This window comes from Odontomachus brunneus, unplaced genomic scaffold (assembly GCF_010583005.1).
Source record: "Odontomachus brunneus isolate Ranch 3 - 2012 unplaced genomic scaffold, Obru_v1 Obru_scaffold_026, whole genome shotgun sequence".
Lineage (NCBI taxonomy): Eukaryota > Metazoa > Arthropoda > Insecta > Hymenoptera > Formicidae > Odontomachus > Odontomachus brunneus.
This window is the reverse complement of record NW_022639476.1, coordinates 2,275,943-2,299,729: the sequence shown is the minus strand read 5'-3', so window position 1 is coordinate 2,299,729 and position 23,787 is coordinate 2,275,943. Positions and strand designations below refer to the sequence as shown.

The 23,787-nt window shown below is 47.4% G+C and overlaps 1 protein-coding gene across 14 annotated transcripts in view; it reads right to left on the bottom strand.

Annotated features, from left to right (window-relative positions):
- Window positions 1-2,757: 2,757 nt before the first annotated feature.
- Window positions 2,758-23,787, bottom strand: part of LOC116842626 (zinc finger protein 608) — a 296,735-nt gene continuing 275,705 nt past the window's right edge. For 13 of the 14 annotated variants that reach the window (XM_032812075.1, XM_032812073.1, XM_032812078.1 and 10 more), the window contains 2 exons: window positions 10,196-13,321; window positions 2,758-4,164 (listed from right to left, as the gene is read on the bottom strand). In XM_032812075.1, coding sequence (XP_032667966.1) covers window positions 4,094-4,164; window positions 10,196-13,321 — 3,197 coding nt within the window. In that variant the 3' untranslated portion in view covers window positions 2,758-4,093. The remainder of the gene's footprint in view (window positions 4,165-10,195; window positions 13,322-23,787) is intronic. The other variant, XM_032812087.1, reaches the window with a different exon arrangement.

Here is a 23,787-nt window from a genome sequence, read left to right as displayed (position 1 = left end):
ATACATATATATATATATATATATTTTTATATATATAGTCACATACGCATACATAATTGTACGTCTCGCTCTTCCTACTTACCCACCCTCTAAATTTTACCCCCTGCCCCTTCCCCCCTGCCGCTCTTTATAACCCTTCTACTTTCGCACATTGCTGGCTACCATTATTTTAATAAACAAATAGCATTCTAGCGTCGAATTTACAGTTACTTAACGCCACTTAATTATTTAGAATCATCGCGTTACGCGTCGTCTCTCTCTCTTTTTCTCCCTTTCTCTCATTTCATTTTTTTGTGCCGTCCTCTCGACTCGCTTGCTTGTAACCGTGCATGCCACGTAAGGACGAGCTCTCTTTTTCATTTTTCTTTTAGCCACGTTACCGGCATTAGCGATCGATCGAGACACGAGCAATCAAAAACTCCTCGTTCCCCTAAGAGATAAGTTATCAGCGAGTTATACAATTTCTCTACAAAAATCGAAGTTTGCGCTCGCGCAATTCTTACAATATGTATATTTATATATAGCTTTTTTTACAGTAAAATACACCGACAAGGATTTTGCGCACACGCACCCACACACATACATACACGCATTTCGCTTGTACAAGGCAGTCGTCGACGCACGCGATTCACTACGCGTGCGTGCGCGCGTTCTCTCATCTCATGTACTGCGATCGCTATATTCCTCCTTTACACGCACGCACACGTGTACAGGGTGTCCCAGGACAATCTACGAAGCACTCGTGAGAACGCAGAGAGGGTCGAGGTGAACATAAAAGTCCTACATCGTTTTGCGATATTCGCCATAATAATCGAAAAATTAATAGTAAAAGATTCAAGAAAAACGCGCGTTAAATGGTTCGAGGAGGAATACTCGAGTGTGCGGTGAGTGGAAGAACATCGCGCTTCTGTCTGTGTTTATATCCAGTGATGCGATTTTGAGCCCGCTGGCTAAGTACAGGCATTTGCGTGCTATATTACTAGGTCCGGCTCGAGCGCTCCGTTCTCTACCATTCAGCACACGCTTAATCTTTCGCAATTAATTTCTCAGTTACTATGAATATCACAAAACGGTATAGAACTTTTATGTTCACCTCGACCCGCTTTACGTTCTCACGAGAGTCTTATAGATTGTTCTAGAACATCCTGTATACACTCGCTCATTTCTAAGCTTCTAACGCTCGATAGAAGCGCTACCTTGCTTTGATATATACATACATACATACATATATACATACATACATACATATATACATATATATATATATATATATATACAATATATATAATACAATATATATATATATATATATATATATATATATATATATATATATATATACACAATATATATAATACAATATATATATTATATATATATGTATATGCGCACACACACACACACACACACACACACACACACACACACACACACACACACACACGCGCGCGCGCGCGCGCGCACACACACACACACACTCGAGTCTGAAAGTTGGGGGCGAAGCCGCGTTCGCACCTAGGCACGCATGAAATTTTCACGTTGTTCCACTTCCCTTTCCGCCGTGCGAGCGCGGCCCCGTGTGGACGCGAGGACGCGCGTTTGGCGGGCGACGTCCTCGCGCGATTCAGTCTAACGAGACGCTTGCTCCTCACGACCGTCGTCGCACGTGTCTCGCATCTTGTCCTGGTGTGTAAAAGACCCGCGGAAAACCCATAATCTGACCGATCTGACACTATCGGAGATCCGCGTTTCAAGCCTCAGATGAAGGTTTTTAATTTTGTCAATTTAAAAACACCTTTGATAAAGCAACGACAATTTTTTACTCGTTTCTGAGATATAGTTCTATGCAGACAGCGCCTATCTAGGACTAGATGCTAGAACAAGAAAAAATTGCGTTGTCGAGCATCCTGAAAACTCTTGTTCGTTATTTGCGAACTAGATCAGGTCAGTGGGAAGTTGGTTCTAGTCACTGATGTGGATTTCCGACGGTTCGACTGCACATCGGAACAAAGCGACACACTCGCTCAATTCCGCTCGCTCGGAGACGCTCGTCTCGCGAGATGGGTCGCGTTCCTCTTCCCGGGATCAAGTCATCGCTGTGACGCTCATCTCGCGGAGATAACTCGCTTCGAGTGCCGTTGGACCACGACACCGTGGTCCAACGGCAGTCTCGAGTCGGTCAGCTCAGTGAGCTGCTGGATTCTTGATCGCGTGAGGCTGGAAACGCGAGGAGAAAACGGACCATTTCACGAGACGGATCGTTCCTTCTCGTCGGGATGATCATGAGAGAGGCTTCAGCCTTCAGAGTCGGAGTCGAGCGGCCGAGTCGCGCCGTCCTTAACGCTAAGCCGAAGGCGTCATCTGTACACTACGCGGCACGTGTCCCTCGAAATATACACTATGTACACATAGAGGAGATGTCCAGCGAGCTGGCGCGCTCGCCTGCGCGAGGATCGCGAACCGCCACGTGGGATCCGCGATGATCCGGGACAACGGGAGGCGGGCGAAGGTGGCGGCGTCGCGACGCTCGGCGGTGAGTCGCGTTTGGAGAGGAGAAACGAACCGCTGGAGAGAGGCCGCGATCCTGCGATTGCCAGGATATTTCCGTGATCGTTCTCTCATCGCGCGAACATCGATACGTCTTCATTCGTCTCGTCAAAGGCTCATCGCGAGTTAACGATCGCGAGTTAACGATCTCGTCGAAGTTTCCTACCACAATCGATTCGCCCGACGACAGATGAATGTCGTTTTTCTCTCTCTTTCTCGCTTCCTTTTTCTATCCGCGAATGGATATCGTGTTTGTGCGTCAGGTCAGGTTCAGTCTCTTATCGTTCCCTCAGAAAAATCGAATTTATCTAGCGGACTCAGTGTACGGTATGTCGCTTCTCATCGATTCATATCGATAGTTGCATCGAGATGTAAAAAATCGCAGGGTCCTCGTGAGTTCGCTTGACTTCACTTCCAAACCCTCCTTCCTTGATAATCATCAAGAAAGTGGTCGCGACTCTACTGGTCTTGAAGATCAACGTGTTCGAAATCCGTCCCCTAGTTTGGCTTAACTCTTGCGGTGGACATGGATAACACAGCGCGAAACACACAACGCCCTGATCACGAGATCGTTTTACATCCCAAGCGACGTGTCGCTACTTCCTACCGTCGTCGAAGACGGATGACCTCAGCTGAACGCCTCGAAAGAGCTTATCGTTGGAGAAGCGAATGACATCGCGCATCGCACCCTAACACCTCGACTACATTCTACGCTTGACCGCGGTCAGTCTCAGTGGAGGAATTCGGTTGAAATATCACGTGGAACAGCCTGTCTAACGATACTCCAAAGTCCTGGTTAACGTCTTCAGAAGCCTACCACCGGTACTTCCCTATTACCACGTGTCGTCGATAAAACGAACAACAACACAATACGCCTAAACACCTTTTGTCGCCTCGGTGGTCTTTCTCTTCAGTTTCCTCCGGTTCCCAATAACTTGTTGCCGATAACTTTCTCGTTACTCGTTGCCAAAGGGAGGAGTAATATGATAATGGATAATGGAGATGGATAATATCCATTATCGTGTGTAATCCTTTCGTTATCCTAATTCTTTCTTCTCTCTCTCTCTCTCTCTCTCTTTCTCTCTCTCTCTCTATTTATTTCTTTCTCTCTCTTCCAAGATCCCAACTTCGATTGGTATTCAACAAAGCGAATTCTTACGGTGCGCGTTCTTATCATCACGTAGGGAACACGCCAGCCTCTTTGGCGGCTACATCTTGGTCCTAATCTTGAAGGAGTTAGCGTGACAACAACGTGGAGCACGTGCTCGTGCACCTCTGCGTATCAGCTGCACCAGCGGCGTTAGCTGACTCACTCGGTCGCTCGTTAGCTAGGCTCGTTAGCTCGCCCGCAGATCGATCGGGATCCAACCGGATGCCAACTGGTCTCTCCTAGGGTCTCCTATGGCTGCCTGCCGCCGCCGGCGGCGGTGCCGTGCGGGTGTCCCGCACCGGGCGCGCCACTCGCCGCCGCCGGATGCGTGTGGTGAGCTTGTGCGGAGTTGCCCCCGGCGGTTCCGCCGGGCATGACGGGAGCGGGGGCCGCGGGTCACTTGGGCGGGAATGGCGAGATCACCGAGGCGGCTACCGCGGCGGCCTGCTGACTCGCCAGCACTGCCGCTGCAACACACATAGAGAGAGACAGCAGGCCATTAATGTTTCGTCATTCGATCTGAGGCGCCTAGTACGCGCGGTTGTTTTTTTTTCCGGCGGTTCTTGTTGTTGTTGTAGTTGTAGTAGTAGTAGTAGTAGTAGTTGCGGTTGTGGTTGTTCAAACGATGGCGACCCGCGGCACCCGAAAAAAAATCGACGGACTCCGATGTCCTCGTAGCCCCAAGGATTCGGAGAGCGATTTTCTCGTCAACTCGCTCGGTCTCTCGAGGATTTTTCGTACGTCACTACCGAGGCGATTTCCTCTCGTCATATACACGCACATCATGCACGCACGGCTGACCGAATTCCCTTCCGAATTCGCGAGAGTTAGAAAATGATTCGGTTCGTTGTAGGTTCAGTCTTAAAATTTGCCTTTCAATGCAGTCTGCTTTGTCGCCTCGGCGAAGCTAGTCTTTATACGGCTCGCTGTGTGTATAACTCTACGTTCGATTCCCCTCTTGAGGCTACGAGCTACACGCGGAGTATCGGAACTTTTCTACCTTTATTGATTGGTTGAAAGTTGCGCGACGGTATTTTTAAGCGTCCCCCAAAGCCGCGAGCAGGTTGTGGGTAGAGTTTGTGAACTAGTCAACCCTTTGAGACGAATTACTGCGGCATCCTGCGCCGCGCGAGCGGCGCGAAATTGTTATCTGTATCTAAAGTTTCCTTCGCGTCACACGCGTGACACGATACACTATCTCGGTGAAACTTGAACCTGGCCGACTGGCCGCGCACTTAGCGCCGGTGCCAAGTGCGGAAATGACGTAGATTTAAATGATTGAGCGAGTTAATGTCGCACGTATTTAACACGCTGCTTGGATATTTAGTGCTCCATGTACTTAGCGAAAAACGAAAAAGAAATGATGCGATTCAACTTGTAGTTTCTTACGATCAACGACGATAAAAGTCATCGAAATGTCTCTCTCTACTCCTAATTTCAACACCAAGAAGAGCGTCACTAAAACACCAAGAAGAGCGTCACCAAAACACCAAGAAGAGCGTCACTAAAACACCAAGAAGAGCAACACCATCATTTAATGATCCTTGATGAACAGGATCCCTTATAAATGGTTTTTTTTTTTTGGAGGGAAAAATGCAAACTGCGTGTACTCTCAAAAGGTTGACACGTGCATGACACAGCGAACGATGCTTCTCGAATCGAAGATGCAAGAATACTTTGCTCCATCTTCGTGTATCCACCAACGAAATTTAACCCTTCAAATTTCTCGATGATTGTCGATTTCGATCGAATCTGTTTCACTCATCTTGTCGTCACTGCACCATTCCGACTTAGATGTAGGTCGATCGGGCCTTCGAAATTTTATCTCGGAAGAAAAGCGCCTAGTTTTCCGACGATTCGATTCTCTCTACGAATTCAACGATAAGAAACGAGCAGGTCTTATTTATCTTTTCTCCTTCTTTCACGGATTCACAAAAGATCGCATACCGACGAGCGAAGGTAGGAAGGAATCTTCGAGACGATCGTTAACGCGCTAGTGTCCTTCGGGAAACGCATCGTTCTCGAGCTGCAATCTAGGAAACCCGTATATTTTCTTTCGAGATAGCTATAAACACCGAGCTACTTCCATCACTACGAGGAAAAATGACGACGGATATGTGTGTGAGAAGTGATGGGGAAAGCATAAAGTGGCGTGCACCTAAGCGACCGTTTTTCTTTCTTTCTTTCTCCCTCCTTTCTTTCACTCGCTCTCTCTCTCTCTTTTTTCCTCTCACACACTCTTTCTCATCTTTCGCTCACTCACTCACTCATCCTCTTTCATTCGCCCTTTGTTTTCTCCTGTCAATGATTTCGCGCCTGTAATGCATTCCCTACGTTAACGCGTGGTCGGACTTCCTCGTTCACGCGAAAGTCCTGGCAGTGTTGGCTCCGTAAGATACACTTGGTTGATTAAATTCGCTCATTGGCAGGCGCGCTTTCCGCATACGAGAGCGCGTCGCGACTTCCTCGCACGAAGGTCCTCTACAGACGTTAATGCGAGGATATGTGAGTGAAACGAGAGAGAAAGAAAGAGAGAGAGAGAGAGATCGAAAATTAGAAACTGATAAAGATATCAAGGCTAGAGCAATCGACAAATATCAAACACTTCTTTCCTCAATGTGGGAAAATGGAGCCGGAAGCTCCGACTCCGTTCTTTCTCTGCGAATTTATATATCTCTGTTAAGACAAGCATCATCTCCAACGCGAAAAATTGAATAGCTAACTTACCAGTAACTTAACAATTCCATTTTCGAAAGTAAATTCCTGCTAAACTGCTCGAGTCCTAGAATCAGGAATACAGTATTGAAGTAACACTTAATTCCGATGTAGTTCTTATTTCGTTTTTTTTTTTTTTTTTTGTATCGGGGATGTTCGCTTAACAGAGATGCTTTGTACTTGGAGCTTTCGAGCGCAAAGGAAATCAGAGAATAAGTGATGATCGTGAGAATATCGAGGAACGTATTCGCATCGTATTTCCGTTGTTATTACCTACGAGTGCAACTTTGTATTTCGATCTTTGAGCTATGAAAGGAGAAAAAAGCGACCCGGAGGAAAGACGAGGAAAAATATCGTCCTCCGGAGAAGCAATTAGTCAACTCCGCGACTTGTTTGTACTTTCTTTAACATCTAAGGGCGGCGTATCGAGGATATCTCGGAGACTGTGAAAGAGCGTCCGCGTCTGTATAGAGTAAAAGCACGACGCTTTTCTCGTGTTTCTCTCTCTCTCTTTTCTTTTTTATAAGTCGCAATCGACACTCTCGTAACGGAAATCGTAGCGCTCGCGCGCGCGACTGAACGTAAAAATCGCATTGGGAAACTACGAAGTCTTGACTTGCTGTTTTGTTTTATTGTTGCAAAAGAAGCTTTTTCTCGTGGAAGACTAACGACGTCTAACGAAGGATACACGTGTGTGCGCTCGAACACGCGAATAATACGCGTCGCGTTATCGAGGATAGGATACGTACTGCAAATGAAAAAGATCCGTGCGCCGAAATTCGGGAAGAGAAAACGTTTTGTCTCTCCATATATTTGAAAGTATAGATGCAGAATTGTCCAGATTTGTTGCTCTATCTCAAACAACAAACTCTCCTAAATGTCAAATTATTATTGTTACTATCGACCTCGCTCGAGTCGTCGGGTCGTTGCAAGCTTTGTTCCATTAACTGATATCGTTAAAATGACAAAAATACCTCTTGTTCTCCCTTTCAAATCGATATATCCTCTCCACTCTTCCCTTTTTTGTCCTCGGCGCATGGACTTTTTAATTTGCAGCGTTTCATTACGAACTGCACTCTCCCCACGTATGCCACAATCGATATTAATATCAGGGCTTCAGAGTTCGTTCATATCTAACATTACCCGGATATCCGCTTGCTCGGATAACGAATAAATATGACGCTTCTTGATCCGGATACGAATCCGAATTTGAGGTCGCAGCGAATGCAATCAAACAGGTTCGCGGCAACCGGGATGCCCCTCTTGACAATTTGACGATCAAGAAATCAATATTTTTGCAACAGCAATTTAATTACATAACCCGACTTGATCGGATCTCGACAATTTGACGATCAAGAAATCAGTATTTTTGCAACAGCAATTTAATTACACGACCTGACTTGATCGGATCCGGATCTCATTCGAGTCTGAATTCAGATAACTCGGATTATCCAGATCATCCGGATCGGATCAAGGCTGATTTCTGGGTTTTCGGATCGGGGAGCCGACTTCCCGGATATTCATCTAAACAGACATTACCGAATACTTGGTTGGGAGCCCTAATTAATACCGACACCGGCATCGAGATATCGATAGCAAGCTCGATGAGGTCGTCGTCATCGTCGTCGTTATTAGATATTCACCGCGCGTCAGTGTGTGTTCGTCCGCAAGCGTGATTGGACGCGCGACGGTCTCTCACCCGCCCGTAAAAGTCCCGTGAATCCTTTTCCTTTTTCCCCCGTCCCGGAAAGAAGCACGATAAATAATTATCACAGTCTGAACTATACGTCTAATCCCTACACGCCTTCGTACACTAATCTTGCGGTACACAGCTTACATGGCTAATCTACACGGTCGCACTTATACTCCAATATTTCCAAAATATTCAGTTCGTCGCTACGAGACTCGTACAATATGTATATATGTATATGGTGTACACACACGAGAGACGTGTCGCAGGCGGCGCGTGCTCTCTTCCGGCTGCCGTGACGGGGAGCGTCACGCCGAGAACACGATGCAGCCGAACAATCTCAACTTGGCGGATCACGGACGAGAATCTCGTGACGCGAATCGAGATCGCGAAACGAATTTCGACTTCGAGTTCTCGACGCTTCTGGAGAAACATTAGAGTAGGGATGGGGATGATATCCCCGTCATGGACGGCGGCGAGAGAGCGCGCGGCGCGAGAGAGCGTCTGCTCATATGTACACGTGTTTAATTAAAAAAAAAAAAAAAAAAAAAAAAAAAAAAAGAAAAAAGGGGAAAAATAATGATAAAATGCGACGCTAAGGCGCGAACGAGCGGCGCATCGCTCGTTCTCCGCATAGAATGTACAGTCGAAGGTAATTTCATTATTTACACGTACCGCGCGGGCCCCGATCCTCGAGAAAAAAAACAGGACCCACGGCGTAGAACAACGGTCCCTTACAATTAGAAGAAGGTTTTTCGATCGATTCTTGAGTTTTCTTTAGCTCTTCTCTTTTGTATCAAAAAAGAAGGAGGGAACAATCGAAAAAAGAAAGAAACGCGTTTCTCTCTCCCTTTCTTTCTCGCGCGCTTTCTCTCCCTCTTTTTCTTTCTCGCTCTCTTTCTTTCCCCCTCTCTCTCTTTCTCTCTCTCGCTTTTTCTCTGTCTCTCTCTTTTTCTCTTATTGGTCTGGTAATAAAATAGTACCTCGGAGAGGAGACTCGACGAGCGGTTCGACTCTCGAACGGAGAGAGAGCTCCTGCCGCGCGCGCGGTCCCCTTTTGTCGCATATTCATCTCATCGGGATTCATCGCGTGTATCCTCTTTATTTTTTTTCTTAATTTTCCCTTCATCTCATATGCACCAATATGGTGTACGTCGATTAGATACTCGGGCCCTTAATTAATACCTGGCCGAGTTTTACCCGTTTTGTCGGACGATTGCGTCCGGTTTCGACAGCGAGAAACTAAAAACGGTTCACCGTTTCGTCGTTCGTCATCGAAGTCGTCTCTCTCTCTTTCTCTCTCTCTCTCTCTCTCTCTCTCTCTCTCTCTCTCTCTCTCTCTCTCTATCTGTCTTTTCCTCTCATCTTTCTCGCGTCGCGTTCAATTCGACCTCGAATCATCGGGGGAACACGTGGACAACACGACGAACGTACGTTACGTGTCGTAAGGAACGAGCGATCGTGTCGATTACTTGAAAAAGCGCATTCTCTAGAGGCCGACTGGTTTACGAACGACGTTCTCCGGACGGCATCCGCTCCGGAATCGGAGGGAGGCCCGGACAGTCCGATTTGATAAAAACTTACGAATACAAGCCGATCGTGACGGACGTAACGAATGTTCGCAGTGTCGAGGCGATCAGAAGCACGCGCTTCCAAACATCCCTCTTTCTCTCTCTTTCTTCTCGGTTACAAACACACGATCCTACAAAGTAGACGTCAGTGTTGCACACTATTCGCGGAGAACAACGCGCGGATTCCGACAGTCGATCGTAAGATCGCGTACACCCGCGGTGCTTCGCATGTCTCGTTTCGCGTTAACCCGCCGCTCGGGATCTGTCGGTCGCAAAGGAAACGTTTTTCACAGCGTCGTCGAGCGTTAGAGTTCACACAAGAGCACGTCGATGGCAGCGAAGGTGGCGATAGTTTCGCGTTCTGACCAACGCAAGCGTAAAACGCGTCACGTAACCCGCGTACACTCTTCACGCTACACACACGGCTCTCGCTCTCTCTTTCTTTCTCTCTCGCTCGCTAATTCGCTCGCTTTGCTGGGTCCCGCGGGTCGCCTTACTGTCAGGGTCTGACGAGAGGCTTACCTCCGTAGGGGGCGGGGTATTGTCCCGTGAGCAAGGGATAACCCAAGCCCACGTGGGTGTGATGATGCGTGTGCACGTGCCGTTGCGGCGGGGGTGACCTATTATCCTTCCCACTGCTGGCATCCACCGCGCCCTGTGGCTGTTGTTGACCACCCGGCTGTCCCTGTTGCTTGCCAGACGGCGGTTGTCCTTGTCCCGGCGGTGGACCTGGACCCGCTACCGACGTCGGTGGACCACTAGGTGGCCGAGCTGGCGTGGGACCCGCCGAAGATGGACTGGAAGACGCGGCGGACGTCTTGGGCGTAGGTGATTTGAGCGCGCGTTCCTGAAGCTCGTGTATCTTGTGCGCCGAATAATACTGATTCGCATGATGCTGGAGCAACTCCAACGCCTTGCCGCCAGGTGGTCGACTGAGGTCCTCCGGCGCGTGATACCTGGGTAGTTGGTGGAGGTAGGGGCCGCCCGAGTAGGGCGCGGGCATTATCATAGGACTGAGGCCACGATACACCGGATGACCTGGGTCGAACGGCAAAGCGCCATAGTGTTGCGCCTGCATGTAGGTAGGATGGATGTAAGCGTACTGCGAGGTAGGCGGCGGCGGCGGTCCCTGCGTCTCCATCGTGGGCTTCACACCCTCTTGCTTGCTCTTGGAGTCTTCGCTTTTGCCGAGATCCTGTGGTTTCTCCTGCTTCGGCTGGTGCTTCGGGCTAGGCGGTGGTGCCTTCGGCTGTTGGTTCTGCTTGTTCGAGTCGTCTTTCCGCCTCTGCTCCGGATACATGTAGTACCTCCTGTCGTCTTGTACAGGTCCGGGCGGCGGCGGTGGGCCACCTCGTTGACTCTGCGAGCCGTGGTACACGTGGTACGTGCCCATCTGGTTCTTCAGGTCGAGGCTTTCCTTGAGAATCTGATGGTTCTCGTGCTGTTTGTCCTTTAGACTCGGTTGCGGCTGTGGTTCTTGCTTAATCTTTGTCTTCTGCTCATGCGGCTCTGGCTCCTGCGACTGTTGACTCTGTTGTTGTTGCTGTTGCTGTTGTTGCGATACCGGCTGTGGTGGCTGGTACGGATAGCCCGGTGGCATGTAGCCGCCGTAGCCGCTGTAATAATGCGGCTGTTGCTGCGGCTGCGGCACCGGCTGGCTCATCTCCTTCTTTTCCTTTTCCGACACGACGCTCTGTAGGCTCGCCATCGAAGGCATCTGTGGTATATTGAGCGGCTTGATCTCTTGCTTGGGCGTGAGGTCGCTCGGCTTCTGATCGACCACCGGTTTGCTGTCCTGCACGGTGGGCACCAAGTAGGGTGGCTGACTGTAATATGGATACATACTGAAGTGGGCGGGTAGGTGCGTAGGCGCACTCGTCTTGTTGTCCTTGTCCTGACTCTGTTTCGACTTGTCGGCCGACTCGGCCTCGAGCACCGGCGCGGCGTCGTCCGAGATGTCCGAGTAAGCTGGACTCTGGACGTCGTCGCGCGCAGAGTCGACGATAGGCGCCTCCAACGGCGACGGATGCGGACTGCCGCCGGGTGATTTCCGTGACTTCTTCTTGTATCCCTGCGGCTTCGGCGTGCGCACGTCGTTTTTGCTCTTGTCTTGCTCCGGCATAAGTGCCGCGGTAGGCTTCACCTTGAACTGCGGCATTTTTGCTGTATGCAACGACACGCTCTGGTACTGTTGCAAATGCGACTGCACAGCTTGACCCGGGTGGCCCGGCGGTGGCGGCGCCGCTTGTAAGCTCGCTTGCTGCGACACCTGACTCGCGAGACTCTGTAAACCCGGATGTTGACTCGCTATACTCTGCAGACTCGCTTGCTGTTGCTGCTGCTGCTGCTGCTGCTGCTGCTGCAATCCGGACTGCTGCACCACATGCGCCTGCGTCGGCTGACCCAATTGAGCCGACAAGGGATGCTGCATCGGCTGCAGCTGATGCGCTGGTGGCAATTGCTGTTGTACCAACGATTGCGGTTGCTGCTGCTGTGGACTGGGTTGCAGTTGCTGCGGCGCTTGGCTCACCTGCAGCGACTGTTGCGCTTGCTGCAGCAGCGGATTTTGCGGCTGATGCTGCTGCACTTGCGAAGGCTGCGGCGGTTGCGGTATATTGATGGGTTGAGGGATATTTGTGCTCGGGTGTGGCGAAGGTATAGGCCTCGGGGACTGACTGGTGTGCGGACTCGGACTCTGTGGCGGGTTTGACGAGCTTAACGACGACTGGCTCTGTTGCTGCTGCTGTTGTTGCTGTTGCTGCTGTTGTTGCTGCTGCTGCTGCTGCTGCTGCAACGACTGCTGTTGCACCGAAGCTTGCCTCGACGAAGGCGGCGCCACAGGGTTGGGCGCTGGCAAGTCGTCTTGGCCGAACCTTAGCACACCCGGCTTCACGATGCTCTTGTCCGCGAGCACAACGGGCGTAGGAGGTTCTATACTCGGTGACGGTACTCTGGGAGGTGGTGGTGGAGTTTCAGGCGGCAAACCCGTCGCCGGTGGACTCGCTGCTCGCACCGGAGTGCCCTCCGGCTTGTCCGCCGGTGATTTCACCGGTGTGGCCGGACTTGGCGCTTCGATATTGCTCTCATCGTTCTCGGACATACTGGTAATGCCCTCCTTCGTGTCGTCGTCGTCCGCGGAACCGTGCGCGTGGCTTTGGTGATATTTCAGCCCGTTGATGTGTTTGTATTTCTTACTGCAGTTCGGCTCCGGACATTCGAGCAACACCGGGCTCGCCGGCGGCGAGCCGCTCGGCGGAGTAGGCGGCGGTGCTCGCCGCTTGTTCTTCTCTTCTTCTTCGGGGCCACGAGACTTGCGTTTCGCCGCTGGGTCCGGACGCGGCGGCACAAACGCCGCCGGACTCGGACTTGCCGCTGGCGAACCTTGTGCACCTCTACGACCCTTGCCACCGTTGCGCAATTTACTGTGCACCGAACTCCTAGTTTCCGTGAAGTTGCTCAGGTCATTGCCGGGCGTAGAGTTGGCGGCGGCGCGACCCCGTTTGCCGCGACCTTTCGGCGTGCGAGCGTCCAGGTCGCTCGTCGGCGAGTCGCAGAACCTAGGCGGCGCCCAGTCGTGTCGGGTGCAGTCCAGAAGTGTTCCAACGTACGTCTTACCGCGCCACGTGACATTCACCACTAATACGCCTGCAACAAAAAGAGGACGTCCCAAATAGTAACGATCGGTAATGATAGGCGATTGTGCGCGTTTCATTAGTGTCGTCATTATCATCTTGCACTCGTGGTATTCAGCTAATGAGTAATTGCGAGTCCGTATATAATCGTTATTATATATATGTCATTTTTTTACCCGCTACCGTTATAAAAATCAATTATCTAGAAAGATCAATTAATTTCTTGTACTCATTGAGTGGATATTTCTATTGACTTAATGTCAATATTAAGAAACTGAAAATTTTTGTGGGTTTGTGTCGAAATTTGAGATAGATAGATAGATAGATAGATAGAGAAAGAGAGAGAGAGAGAAAGAGAGAAGTTGGCAGAAACGTACGTAATGCAATACTTGTGATAATGTGTTGACGTTACGAAACCAAATCTATAGAATATTTTAATGAAAATTTTATTACGAATTTGCAATTTACCCCTGCCCCCCCCCCCCTGTTACTTGTGTTATGCGTAAAAAAGTCAATAATCAGTTAACGTTTAAAATAACTGAATACTCGGACTTCAGTCACTCGAAAGACGCGAATACCTGAGTAATACTCGAGACATCCAGGTATCCGGAATTGACATCAGTACGAGCCTCACTAGTCGCGTTCCGACTCTGTTAGTCTTATAAGCTGACTATCTTCTCCCGCTGCGAGAGAAACGCGTCTAGCGAGGGAGCTCGATGACTCGGAAACCAGTTTGTAAGGAATTTCGATTGCACGAGGTACAGCGAAGTAGTAATAATAGTAGTATACCGGAGAGGGGGGCGGGCTCAATGTCTATTACTGGTCATTAATCTTAAAGGTTACCCCTTCTCCGGATTAACTTTGATTTCTTATGTAACTGTTTGCAATCTGCGTCGTGTACAACGTTGTTCTCGCTTCTACAAGATAGGACAAGATATAAAGGACAAGATCTCTTTCTCTCGTTCGGCGCGGGACGCACGGAGAAGGGTCGTTCTCGCGGACGGTGCGACACGCGCAAAGCCGCTGATAGGAAAAACCGGTCTCTGAGATACGGCCGCGGCTGCCGAGGTCCGCGACTAGAAACGCGTTTCAACGAGTAATAAGTTTCGCAGCAACCTATGAAGAATTCACTCGCGCGTCTCTTTCCCCCGTCTCGCCATCTTTCTCCCGTCCACCTCCTGCTTCTTCATTCTCGTTCTTCGTTCTTGCGCGATCAGCGCCGTTAATTGAAAATACGCGGTCTTGAGAGCGGTCGAGACGCGCGCGTACCCAGCGTCCCGCACACGTGCAGAAAATACGGTGTTTCGCAGGTGATCCCGACGATGATGCCGCAGGTGTTCACCGCTCCGTGGAACTCCCGTGTTCCACGGAGCGCGGCTAAATTACTTTCGCGTTCGCGTAATGGGAAGAGTCGACGCGACGTAAATCGAATCGCCTCCACGGGGTGCCGCGTCAAATTTAAATGTCAAAGCCTCAGAGAGCGCGCGGGGTGTGCATGTGCGAAGTAGTCGACGTGATCTGCGGACGTGAGGGAAAGCTTCGCGTGAATGATGTACTCCAAGAGCGTGCGATTTTTCAAGCTGCGAGTGTTTTAATTGTATCGAATTCGAGAAATTCTGCGAGACACACAAAGTTTTTCTTCGTAAAATGACAACAATGATACTTGCGATATGAAATGGTGTAAATTGGGGTATCAGCAGTAGCATCACAAATAAAATGGAATTTACATATAGATAAGATTGCAAAATAATTACTAGAAGTAAAACTTTGGACTGCAGCATTAACTTCATAAGTTCTATCGAACTTGAAGAATCAACAGAGAATCTTGAAAATGTAACACTTTATATAGTGCAGATTGTTACTTATTGCTATTTCTTGCTAAAAGCCTTTAGAATAGCTCGAGGTCCAGAGATATAAGACTCTTTCGGAAATACATATTTAAAATTATTTAATATTCGATTATCTCGATACTCCACTCGCATATTATTTTTACTCTCAATTCTACTTGACTCTGTTGATTGTGTAATTTAATTTAGTACTGGTATCAAACGTAAACCAGGCAATTACGTCAAGTCTTTATGACGAGCGACGTATATACCGCGACGCGGAGCAAGTGTATCGTTGAGTTAGACGTCATTTCCGTCGAATCTTGAAATATTTCATCGCCTGCATCGCCTTCAATAACACGCCTTTCCCAATCGAATCGTAGCTATGTGAGCGTGAGTGCTATGATGGAGCATCCGGAGCAATCAGAAGCAGGATGCTGCATCGGGACGTCAGGACGAAAAGCGTAGGACTCCGTGAAGAGACCGACGATACATTATATATTTCTAGGTGTATTAAATTATTCAGTTTATTCAATTCATTATTCATTATTCAGAATATTTCCGATTTTAATGAGCATTTTACGAACTGAGAATAAGGAGATACATCTGAGTCGGAATTTAAAATCTAATGTAAGTAGCAAGGGCTGATTTGTGCCTCTAATAATGATTCCTAAGTCGCAAGATCAATCTTCAATTTATCGACGCCTTCCTTCACTTCTCGTTTAGTCTCGTTATTACACTGAACTCCAATTTGGATCTCAGTTGATACACAGCATTATCGAATAAAAAACTAACTTTATAAGAGCTCCTTCTTCATTCCTTTTGAATCTCTAAATCCTATCGAAATTATCAATAAAAAAGGAAAGGTACATAAAGAGATTAGGATAAAAGTTTGTTAGCTATTCATCCCATCATGTACCCATATTTATTATTTAATATTTCATATATACCATCTCTCACATTCACATATTCACATATTCACTCATTTCTCACATTCACATATTCTATGGAAATAATCGAATAGCAAATAATTGACGAATAAATTCTTCCTCGAGCTTCAACGCAAAGAAAAATGACAGGAAATAAACACTTATAGTATGAAAAAAAAACGATAATAAATAAATACATTTGTAGCATCGACAATAGCAGACTCTGTGTGGTGTTGCACCTCGACATTTTTCATTGATCCTTCAAGTTCGACGGAATGCAGGGGTCAATGTAGAGCTAAAACACTTTAGCTCAGGGAGGGCGTCTCGTTTTCGTGGGAGCGTTTAGTCCTTCCCTTCGCGGAACGTGATCTTCACGAGGTATCATTTAAAAATAAATATCTCCGTCGGAGAACGAAAATCAAAGAAAGGGGGAAGTGGATAGCCGTAACGAAGCTCGTGGTTTGCATCTGCGGGCTTTCTCCCTTCGCGGACCGATGTGAATCGAGACCGAAATAAAGCAGCGAGCGCGGCGGTCGGGGAGAAAATAGAGGCGGACAAAGAGGACAATAAAAACACCGGAAGTTTCAAGGCGACCAAGCCCCTAAAAGCCACATGACACCGTGTTTCTCCTCCATCTGTCAGACACATCGCGTTCTCTCCTATCTTCTCTCACCCTTCCCCTTCCCTCTAACTCTCTTTTTCCTCTTGTCTCGAGAACGAAACGAGATGTCTCGTTTTTTCTTTCTCACCCCGCGGCATACACTCATCCTTTCGCCCTTTCTGTGTCTCTCTATCTCTCTTTCTCTGTCTCCTCCTGTCTCCTCTCTCCGCTCTTTCTCGCCACGCGAGAAACCTCGGGGCATTTTGCTTGATTGAGTCGTCCCCTCGCGTCGACGTCATTCCCATTTACCGCGAAAGATAAACGTATGGGCGAGCACCGGCGCGAGGGATGATGATGAATCCGTGCATCTCACCCTCGTCACGCGCCTTTTCATCCCGTCCGTTTTCCGCGCCCCGTCCCCTGCCGCTACTTTCACCCTTTTTTCCCCTCTCTTTTCACGTGGGCCCTGACGGCGGCCGAGTGCCGGGTAAGTGACTAATTAGCCGCTAATAACCTGGAGAGACGTCACTCGTCCTCACGTCGATGAACGTTTCGCTTTGAACGCTCTCGGATCGCGCGTAAAAATGAGCGTGCCGTCACACGCGACCGCGGTGCCAAGAAATATTTGGACAAAAGAAAAAATAACGGTCGTTTTGATGCACTTAAGAGTACGTATTTAAATCTGCAAGTTTAAATATTTATATTTAAAGACCAAAACAATAAGAATGTCCAGAGTTAGATACCAGTATTATTCGTGTCCAGGTATAGTACTTTTACCTCATTCAGTTGCACAAACTGAGTTTTTGCAGTTATTATGCAATTAAATTAACTTTTTTGTTGTTGAAAGGACATCTATATCATACATAAAATTGAATTTCAGTTTCAGTTTCATTTTGAAATTTTGCATGTTGCCCAAATTTCACAGTGAAATTCCCACATCAGATTGACGATCTGACTTGTTCTCTATACAATTTGACGCGACTGCAGTTCGTACAATCAAGCTCTTGCGAAACCCGGGACTCCGCCTACTTTTTCCAATGATGAGTGGAAATTAAGATATGAATCGTATATGTTAATTTTTCCACGACATACACATTTCGGCCGGAAATGTTCTCAACTTGTAACCGCAAATTCGCAAATGGATCTATCTACCGACTCACACTCGCGGTCGAGTTCTTCAGAGCTAATGGAATCTCCTACGATAAACGAATCCGTCCCGAAGAGATTGCGGTCGCGGCCCCGGCCGTTCGCGGAGGACGTGAAGTCACATCCAGCGTTATTTGTCCCCGCTCGTTCGCTTGTTCGTTCGCTCAGTCGCGGTCAAGCGAATGACGTCGCGTCGTCCTCCGGGTTTCCTCTTCCTGAAAGTCGGTGAACGATAAAGGGAACCTTTCCCGAAGCGGGAGATTGTGGCTACGGTCGAAGGAAGCCAGACGGGGATGGTCAGATGAGAGGAGAAGCCGCGAGGAAGAAATTCACGCAGTTTCGTCTCGTACAAAACGACGAGTTAATATTTCTCGGCCGATACCGTCGAGATTGTCACGACATCTCAGTCTCAGGAGCTTTCCCCATGCCTCTCTCTCTCTCTCTCTCTCTCTCTCTCTCTCTCTCTCTCTCTCTCTCTTTTTCTCTCATTTTTGCGCGTTCTATCAGCCGTCACGCGAAATCCACGTCCGATGTAACTCCTCCTGATCGCGAGAATATCGCTTTCAAGTTCTGGCAGATCGTATTTTCGAACAGGACACGAGCGGATTTCACCTCGCGGATTTCGCCGAGAGATCGCCAGGCTATTTGGCGGTAGTCTTCCGCGAGAGAGCAAAGTGAATGAGACGACGGTGAACCGCCATCGTCTCATTTATCGACGTGTCGAGGGGGAAAACGTCATGTTTCGAGCGTACGTGATATCCCGCGACTAACTCGACTTTGATAAATCGCCCAGCGAACGCGAAGAAAACAGAAATAACAATACCGCCGGGCTGGTCGAGTGGGTGAGTGGTGGTTATTTGTCAGACGAGATATCTCCCGTGAGCGAACGAGAAAAATAATAATCATTACGGCGCATAGTGGCGTTGCGCGACGTGAATTTCGTATCACGAATATCGACAACGAAAAAATATTTATATAAATATGCCCGGAATATAAAAATTAAAATAGCCGAGCGGAATTAAAAATTTCCGTGCGACATGGCCGCCGCGGCTATCACGGCGATATCGCGCCCGATAGAATCCGCAGAGCCAACCGAAGAGGACAGTAGTGGAGAGGAAAGGAGAGGAGAGGAGAGGAGAGGAGAGGGGAGCGGTGCAGCTGCCAGGCGAAACGTGAAATCACAGGACAGCGTTATTTGTCCTCGCCGAATGGCGGTCGCCCGCAGAGACAACATCTACCGAGATCAGTCTGGAAATAAGTGGATTTCCTTTCGGCTCGAGAGCCCGAGAGCAGAGTCAGCGGGGGAGGGACCTCCAAGACCGAGCTGTGCTCAAGATCCTCCTTGTGAAAGAGGAGGATACACGGTGTGTCCTAGAAGTCTCATGTTATTCCGTGTTGTCGCACCTGCGGATGGCTTGCAAAAATTCCGCGACGCGACTCACTCGAAATTGCAAACACTGACGTTAATCACAAATGTGACGAGCACGGGGAGTAAAATTTGTACGAGTTGAAGCAGAATAGTTCTATCGAATCGCTTCCTTGAGAACATCACGCACACTTCGAGCAACACGTAATCCAACGTCTCTCTCGTTGATCGCGGCTCTCGATTTAATTCCATCTATTTCAGCGGAGACTTAGTGTCGCTTCCTCGCGAGTCTCGGTCAAACTGAGTCACGAAGGCGATGATAAAGAACGTAAACTACTTGCGAACTAAAAACTCGGCTAAAAACCCGTATCCCCCGGCTACGATATCTTCTATTGAAATTTCGTTAAGGAGCAAATCCTCCAAATCCCTTCAAAGAGCTTGTGACCGCGAGGAAGCGACACCCTGTAGACGCGAGAGGAAGGACGGAGAGGACTGTGAGAAGCAGAAGGAGCAAGAGGTGGAGGTATAAGAAGGAGCAAGAGCAGGATTCCGTCGAGGTGAAGCGAGAGATGTTCGAAGATCGATAACAAGCTGTATAACTCTAGCTTCCCTCTAAAGGAAGAGAGAGAGGAGAGAGAGAGGAGAGAGAGAGAGAGACTTCTGCTCCTCCTCCGTCGGCTCTTTCCTTTCCCGTCGCCTTCGTGCCCGCCCCATCGCGTCTCCGACAAGCATCCTTTCATCAACGTCTCTGTGATCCAACTAAACTACCCTGACATCGACAAAACCAGGTCCGATGGGAGATAGACGCCTTTACGATACACACCTCGCTCTCGGGGATACGCGTAATTGTGTTGGCGGTCGTATTTGTACGTGTGTGCATGTCGCCCACACAATCCCGTGTAATGCTCCGCTGTTGCACGCACGGTGTGTCCAGGTATACGCGAACAATGTCCATTGCCGACGTATTCTTTGCCTATGCGCGACGATTCCTCAGCGAATCTTCCGCGTCGGGAAATGTGGAAATCGACAAAAAATTTACACCGTGAAAGAAAAAATATCTAAGCCATGTATTAAAAATCATCGGTTGCTTGAAACTTTTTCCAAGTGAGATTTTCAGACTTGAATTGGATAGATGTAAGTTTCTCAAGTTGAATCGCGATTACAAATGTAACGTCGCATATATCATACGACTTTACTGAAAAACTTTGGTCTAATTCTGGATTCAAATTCTCAGTACCTTACGAGAGAAATTTTAAGTAACGACTATTAATATACAGGTTTAGAAAATATAGCAAATATTACTTAATTACTCTGATAACATATTATTACTTATATTAATATAAAAATTTTTCAAATAAGAAAATATATATTTTTCGATATTTTTTCTCTCACAGTGCACTTGGGTGTTTATTATCTGTATGGTGAAAAATATTTCGTATTTTGTGTTGAAATTGATCTGCGCAGAAATGTTTACGTTTAATTTTTAACAAATCCAGGTGTGTTAATTTAACATATTGTTGTTGTGTTATTTCGGCTATTCTGCATTGAGTTGATATATCTACCATCTCCAATTGTTAAAATAACGTAATTTATATTTATATAACATGTATGTTTTTAGTCACATATTTTATATGTAAAGCGTATAGATAAATTGTGTTATCTGCGAGCGTATTTGTTTTATGCTAAACTAAGGCAAAAATCAGAATGAATAAATGGAACCTGCGAAATATGTTAAATTTAACACAAAATTTTGTGCAGTGTGATAAATCCCAAAATATGTTTATATTATCTGCATATTTTTGCAGATAATGATCACTTCAAGGAATAAGGCGTTAACCATTAAAAAATGCAAAGTTAGCTCCTGAAAATGATGCATCATATTTTTGAGCTTTCCTTTCTTCTGATATTTTTCATGACAATGTATTCCGCTCGTGTCTCTCGATATCGATATTCAAATGGAAAAATACGTTCGGAATAATTGTTAGATATTTCCTTTCGTCTTTTCTCTCTCTTTTTCTCTGTGTAGAAACTCCGATATTCTGCGGGAATTTCGCGTGGGAATCGTAGTCCCAACCGGAACAGAAGCCGCGCATCATAGCGATGCGAGTTATCGGCGGTTTAGCACGAGTACTTCTGTCGGCCGATCTCGGTCATTAGTTACACGCGCACGCACGCATAATTACACATTCGCGCGTATGACATTTATTGCCGGAGATTAACATGTTTAGCTTCGCGGAATTATTAATGCGCCACGTTTATAAAGCGGAGATGCAAATCGGCGCTGATCGAGCGGTCGCGACGCGGCGGGTTGTCGCCGTGCGCGTGCAAACACACTCGTCGTCGTCGTCGTCGTCGTCGTCGTCGCAGTTTGCTTATCCACGCGTGTCGAATGCCTTGCGTAATTGCCGCGAGCACGTGGCTCGCGTGCACGCGAAAGAAATTGCTTGCCTTAATCGGCCGTTTCCCGGGAAAATTTCTCGAGGGATCTTAACGCACCTATTTATGAGCGAATCGACGACGTGTCTCGTTAAGCGCGACAATGTAAGTTTGAAGTGTGGGTCTTGCGAAAAAGAAGGAAAAAGGACTTTTTCTTCTCGTGGGGGCAATTCTCCGCTCGACTTGAGATCGATTTTCTCCTCGACGACTACGTTACACTCATAACTCTCGAATAATTAACGATCGAGAACGTAAGCCTTGCGCGGTGAAAGAACGCGCGACGTTATCGTGTTTTCTTTTAAATTTTAAGTAAGATTATATAATGGAATCTTGACATTTAGAAATCTCTGAAATGTTCGAAGATCCTTCAGTCGTTCGTATATAATGTCGCACTGCGAGAAAAATGTGTTAAATTTAATAGATTTCACATGTCCCCATCTATCCACTCTAATTTTCGTGTCGATTTAACTCAAGGTAAATATGTGTAAGCAAATAACACAATAATATATCGAAAACTAACATAAATATGTGACACTTAGATCACATTAACGCGAAAAAATTGTGAGAAAAGACGGGTTTACCATAAAAGATAGGTTGCGTGTCACGTTAATTCAGTGATCCATTAATTGATATAGCAAAAGGAACGACTATTTTATAGATGTGCCCGATTAAATGCAAGTATATTTTATAGACGTGTCTTTTGATCTTAACGTATATTTTGCAAGAATTTTTATTGCATGTTTTCTCGCTTCTGTCATCAATCGAGAGATTCGCGGTGAGGAGTCAGGAGTCTCTTAACACGAATAAATTTCTACAAGGATTTAAGAGGATGCTGAAGCTGAAAACTTTACCGACAGAACACTCACATTTTTCTGCAAAGTTTACGTCGTATTGGTTACACAGAGCTACAAATGTTTTTATGCAACGAAAATACACGCAAAAATAAATAGGAGCATTACTCGATATGTGACGGAAACGAACACAAAAATTTTAATGTAACATCTCAAGTTGTTAGTTAACGTAATATATAAAAATTCCGCATCTTGTACATACCGAAAGTGTGGAGGCTTCAAACAGAAAAATTTTGCAGAACATTGCTCTATCTTCGCATGTGCATTTGGAAGTTTAAAAATATCGAAAAAGTTTGCAGAAAGGTTTCTATATATATATGGTTAGGTTTTCCGTTGAATATGGTAAAACAAGGTAACACACATTCATGTAAGTTCTGTGTATATAAGAAATAGGAAAAGGACAGCGTGGTTATGTTAGTGACGATCGTCTCTGCATTATCGACATTGTTTGAGTTGGTCATCGACTCCAGCATCCTCTTAAGCACAAATATAAAATGCTCCTACCGTGTACGATCGACGTGTTGCGATTATTAAAAGTCGCGGAGGACGGGAACGCAGAGGGAAAGGACAGAAACGCGACGCGTATGCCGATAAATTCGCCGTAAGAGCGCGAGAGCCGGCGCGAAGAGGCAGCCGCGAAACCAGAACAGACGTGCTCGAGATTCCGTCGCTGTTTTATTTCTCCCGCCGACATAACACGCTGGTAGAGTTCTCCCGCTCTCGTCTTTTTCTCGTGTCTCGCGGGAGTCGAAGCGCGCGAGAGAAGTAAACGAGGAGAGGAGTAACAAGGAGATGAAAAGAGGTGGAGGAGAAGGACGCAGCGAGTCGGTCGGAACCGGACGAACGAGAGAGAGGCGAGGGATAAGGGGGCGAAAGGGATGAAGAGGCAAGGAAGAGTTATGGGAATGAGCGGGGCAAGAGGACAAGGGGGGGCTTGGGGGGAGGGGGATACGAGAGGCAGAAGGAGAGAGCGAAAAGAAGCGGGATCAGCGGCGAACGACGAAAGTAATAAAACTCGAACGGATGGCAGGTTCGGACAGATTGGTCGGCCATACAATTGGGAATTCGACGAATTTATGGACTTCCTAATCTGCCATTATGGACGGCCATTTACGAATTCCCCCTTCGACTCTAGCCGCCGCTGTCGCTTATTCTTCCAGTATTGGTCGAGGAAAGAAGAATAAGAGAAGAACAAGGCGTCGGGCGATCGTTGACGCTTTCACTCATCCCGCCAAGCACATTTGCAACGCAATTCGCCGTCTCGCAACTTATTTCTCTCTCTCTCTCTCTCTCTCTCTCTCTCTCTCTCTCTCTCTCTCTCTCTCTC